Raw genomic sequence first — 5,020 nt, 5'->3', positions numbered from 1 at the left:
AAAAAAAAAAAAAAAAGAAAAAAATAACATGTCAGGGATCAGAATGTGTAATTGGGGGGACTCAGGTGTCTGAAACAGATGGGTGTTTTTCCCTGTGGGCCAGAGGTATTCAGAAGCTCCACTTGCCCTGGATCATGGTGGGAAGATATACGGGACCGTGAGGCTCACAGGGCAAGACATCTGTTGAGGATGCTGTGACTCCTTAAAACAATATAATAGATGCAAAAGTCTTGCTTGGGAGGAAAAACAAGTTCTCTATTAACCTGTTCCTTACTCTTTGGTATGTTTTGTTCTTCTTTTACTAGCTTGCTTTGACCACTACAGTTGTTTTCAGAAATCATCACTCCCCACCCCACCCCCCACCACTGCCTAAACCCTGTTTTTAAAAAAGTAGGCTAACCGAAGAGGTCTTTACTTTGCCCAGCCTGAGGCACTGACCTCTTAAGCCTGCAAAATTCTCTCTGTCTTTCTTTATTCCTCCCAGTTCCCCCCAAACAAGTAACCGAGGGTCTGATCAGCCCCCAGCAAAAACATAATGATAATAAATGCTGTGACTCGTACTTTTTAATGAATCAAACACTGTGTTCATTGTTTCATGAATATTCTATTTCATGTAGAAGAAAAGTACAAGAGATAGTAAACTGTTCATTCCAGAGACAATTACTATTGATAGTTCTTCACTTCTTTGGGAGGATTACTGTTATCAGGTAGGGTTCCTTAGAGGAATATATTCAATATAAAGTATATGTATAATTATAAAAGGGATTTATACCAGGCATGGTGGCTCACATCTGTAATCACAGCACTCAAGAGGCTGAGGCAGGATATCATCACAAATTCGAGGCCAGCCTGAGCTACACAGTGAGTTCAAGACCAGTCTGAACTACACAGTAAGACCCTATCACCAAAAAAAACAAAAAAAAACTAAATGTGAAAACAGAAAAAAACCTTCTGGAAGATAAAATGGGTACAACTCTTAAAACCTGACACACAGGCAACCCCCTTGTCACACACAGTCAACCCCCTTGATAAAATAATATCAAGAATCAACAGATGAGGCAATATCAAATCAAAAAGGTCCTCCATAGAAAAGAAAACAACCAACAGTTTGAAAAGACAACCTATAGAAAGAATAGCTATCATCAAGGGCAGGGGTATAGCTCAGGGGAATGGTGCCTGCCTGGCAAGTGCAAAGTCCTGAGTCTGATTTTCAGTACAAAAAAAAAAAAAAGAATAGCTATTATCAAAAAATCAAATAATAACAAATGGCAAGGTTGTGGGGGAAAAGGAACTCTTCTATATTGTTGGGGGGAATGTAAACTAGTACATCCATTACAGAAATGGGTGTGGAGATCCTCAAAAAGCTAAAAATATAAATTCCATTAGCCCCATCTATCTCCCTTCTAGGTATCATCCTAAGTACAGTCATCATATTACGGGAATATACCCATATTCATGTTTAATGCAGTTCAATTTCTCAAAGGTAGGTCTTGGAAAGGGTATATGTCCATCAACAGTTGAATGGATAAAGAAAATCTAGTATTTACATACAGTGGAGTTTTACTCAGCTGTAAGGAACGATAGACTTAGGTATTTGTAAGTAGATGGATACAGTTTGAGAACATAATGTTAAATGATTTAAATTAGACACACAAGTTTAACTATTACATGGTTTTTGTTATATAAGAAACTCAAGAAATAGTAGAAAAACAGGAAGTAGGTAGAAGTTCAAATAATTCCCCAAATTATTCTAGCCCACAAATATTTTAAGATCTGTGCTAATTTGTTTCATTTACCTGACTAGTTTCTTTCTGTTCATTGAAAAGAAAGTTTTGCAGTTTTGTTTCTTTGTTGTAAGTCTTTTTGTCTATGAAATGTACTAAAACACTTTTTGTCATACTTTTAAAGTCATAATAGAGTATATTACATATTGGTTTTCTTTAACCATTTTGTTATAAAGTAATTTTACTTTTGTAAATAGTGCTTTTCATCTTTTTTTATTAATATCTATTTGTATTACATTAAAATTAAAAATTTAAAAATCAAAGGAAAGAAAAAACTGTATTCAAACTAACAATCATTGTTACATGCATTTCATAAAGCTAATATGTGTTATCTATTTTAATTCCCAGCTAATCTTTGTTTGAAATTGTTAAGTTTATCACTATTTTGTCTTGTGCGTGATATTACTGTTTTGAGAAGACGAAAGGGTTTAATCAGTAAATAAATCAGAAGGGGTTTGTCTATAACTCTTAAAATACGAAATTTTAAAAAAAATAAAATTGCTTCTTGGCCTTTTGGCTAAGATCAAGTGTAAAAACCATAAAAATTAGTACCCTGCCATTCCCAACCTTTGCTGTACTGGGCAGGAATCCTAGGTTGGAATCCCCTTCAGTCCCCCAGTGAGAAAGTGGGCAATGGCTTCTCCCGTCAATCCGGACTCCGAGGGCTGGGTCCTGAATCACTAGCCAATCAGATCTCAGTGTATGGCGAGGTGAGCGGCCCAATGAGGAGCACTGTTCTTTTCAGGGTCGCTCAGGTCCTCCCGAAACTTTTTTTCTGGTGCACTGTATTTGAGACTAGCGGTTGGAGCTGAGAGTCGCAGGTGGCTCGTCCCCGCTCCCTGTGGGAACTCTGAGGGCTGCAGAACCCTTAGCGAGGACACCGGGACACCCCGGAACCTGGGAATGGTAAGTGGGGAGTCTGGGGTCGGGGACGAGGGGGTGTTTAGCGTCCTGTGCTGCTCCAGGCTCGGCGCCCTGGGTCTCCTCCGGCCGTGGGGTGCACAGGGAGACCCGGGTCCTGCCGGTTCTGTGCGGCTCCTTGAGCTCGGTCGGGAGCCTCCTTGCGGGTTCGCGTGGGAAGGAGCTCTACTACTTGAGGTCCCTGCTTCTTGCTCTCCTCACTACGCCCTATTTTCCTGCGTGTTTGAGATTCAGGAAAAGCATCAGCTCATTTCCTCGCTGTCACAGTGCGTCTGACAGATGGCCAAAAAATCCTGAATTTCCAGGTGCTCCTCCACGTTGTGAAGCTCACCGAAAGAGGGAACCCTGTGTACCTGTGAGAGGGGTTTGAATGGAAGAGGGCGTGTTACTCACTTTGACGTAATTGTTTTTCACGAACTGTTTCTAAACAGTATTTTCAAAAACCAAATGCCTTTTGTGGTAGTTCGTAAGTTTACTGTATTTGAAAGGAGTACTGCAAGCTTCAAGTGTCTCGGGGGTTAGCGAGGAGGCTTTATTTTCCATAGGAGGAGCGGAAGAGTAGAAGAAAACAGGGAAGAGGGAAGAAAAGTCAGGTGCTTGTCCATAGAACGTTTTCCCTTGAGGTTGTGTATGTAATGGGTTACTATGAATAAAGAACCGAGACCAGAATCCAAATTGGAATTTGAGAGCAGTTATTAGCCGGGCTGGCGGCTGTCAGTCTGTTCTCCACGCAGGGAGAAGCTGAGCAGCGCCGACCCGAAGAAAGCTTGGGCTTTTAAGCTTGAAAACGACATCCTGGTTGGCGCAGCTGCCTTGTGAAACTATTTTTTTGTGCAGTACAATCAGCAAAAATCACGGAACTGTACTGTACTCTAGAAGAAGTCACCATAAAGCCACACTGCTGCTCACATCCCTGTGTTGTAAATCCGAATGTGGGTCGCAAATTCAAGCGGCAGGTTGCAAGTCCAAACAGTACTCTTCTGTCCTAAGTCAGAAACATTGTTAACCAGGTAGGTCATTCAGCTAGGAATGTCTGTATATTATTCCATGGTCCTGTAATGGGTTACTCTGAATAAAGAACCAAGACCAGAATCCACAGTGGTTCTACTGCAGAAAAAGACAGTAAGTCCCTATTACCACAGGCTTTGGCCGTAGACATGGAGAAATCAATCTGGGACCTCCACAGAGCCTTCCTTCTGCTCCTCCCATCATGAAACAGCCTCTCCTCTGCAATCTGGGGCTGACCTGGAAGGTTCTTCCCTATGGAAGTGGTTATAGTAGTTCACATTCCCACCAACAATTTCATTTTTCACAGAAGCCTCTCCTGCATTTCTTCTTATTTCCTGGCTGTTCAGCTCCCTCTCCTACTGGGAAGGAGCCACTTTGGCCTGCATTTGCCTGTTGAGAGTGGTATCTAAGCATAGGAATGTGTTTGACCTTCTTAGTGGGGGTTCCTTGTGAAATATGGGAGATGCAGATTGGTTTACAGAATTCTATTTTCTTCTATTCTATTCTCTTCTCTTCTATTCTATTCTGTTCTATTCACTTCTCTTCTATTTTTCCTGCTGACATCTTCTTTCTATAAAATACCATTTTACTTTAACATTTCTAAATTTTTATTTAATGATGTAAGTTACAGATCATGATTTTCTTGGTAGATATTGAGTGGATACAGTGATGAGGTCTAAAGAAGCGGTGGCTATAGCTCGTATGGCACTAAAGCAGCAGTTGCTGGCCATACATAAAGCCGTTCAACAGGTGGAATCCATCTCTGGATCTGCTTCAGTGACAGCATAAACATTATATCCAATACAGGGCTGTGTTGAAGGTCTTTTGACCCAAGTCCTTTTCTGGGGCCGTACAAAGTCAGACTTTGCACAAATGGCACACAGACTTGCAGCAGCATGGAGTCCTGTCTTCTATCCCTGTGACAGACCTTGCAGGCCATGTTCCTACAAATAACTACTTTACTTTTAAAACAGAGTACTACTCCACTGTGTATAAGTACCACATTTGCTTTATCAGTTTATCTGTTGATGCACATATAGGCCACTTTAACAATTTAGTTATGAATTGTGCTGCTATTAACATGGGTATGTGTATGTCAATCTAACATGATGCCTTTAACTTGTAAGGGTAAAAATTTCTATGGGAACCAGCTGACCTCTGGCCATAGATAAGCAGCATGAGATTGCCCGGAAAGGAGGTGCCGGGAATGTCAGGAAATTATCCCCTGTCCTTGGGGAAAAAAAAGAACAAAAGAACATCTGGTGCTGACACAGAATACCTCCCCCTCCCCTGTCCATAAACTGAAA

The 5,020-nt window shown here is 41.2% G+C and overlaps 1 protein-coding gene across 1 annotated transcript in view; it reads left to right on the top strand.

Annotated features, from left to right (window-relative positions):
- Positions 1-2,539: 2,539 nt before the first annotated feature.
- The window catches only part of LOC102018303 (zinc finger protein 69-like), a gene marked incomplete at its 5' end in the record, with an annotated part of 35,532 nt that continues 33,051 nt past the window's right edge, over positions 2,540-5,020 (top strand). Inside the window, 1 exon segment of the mRNA XM_013505355.1 lies at positions 2,540-2,690. Within this exon segment, the coding sequence (XP_013360809.1) occupies positions 2,540-2,690 (151 nt within the window).

The sequence above is a fragment of the Chinchilla lanigera genome, unplaced genomic scaffold, assembly GCF_000276665.1.
Source record: "Chinchilla lanigera isolate Chin_1 unplaced genomic scaffold, ChiLan1.0 scaffold00094, whole genome shotgun sequence".
Lineage (NCBI taxonomy): Eukaryota > Metazoa > Chordata > Mammalia > Rodentia > Chinchillidae > Chinchilla > Chinchilla lanigera.
Note: the sequence above shows the minus strand (reverse complement) of the source record. Positions and strands in the feature narration are given on the sequence as shown.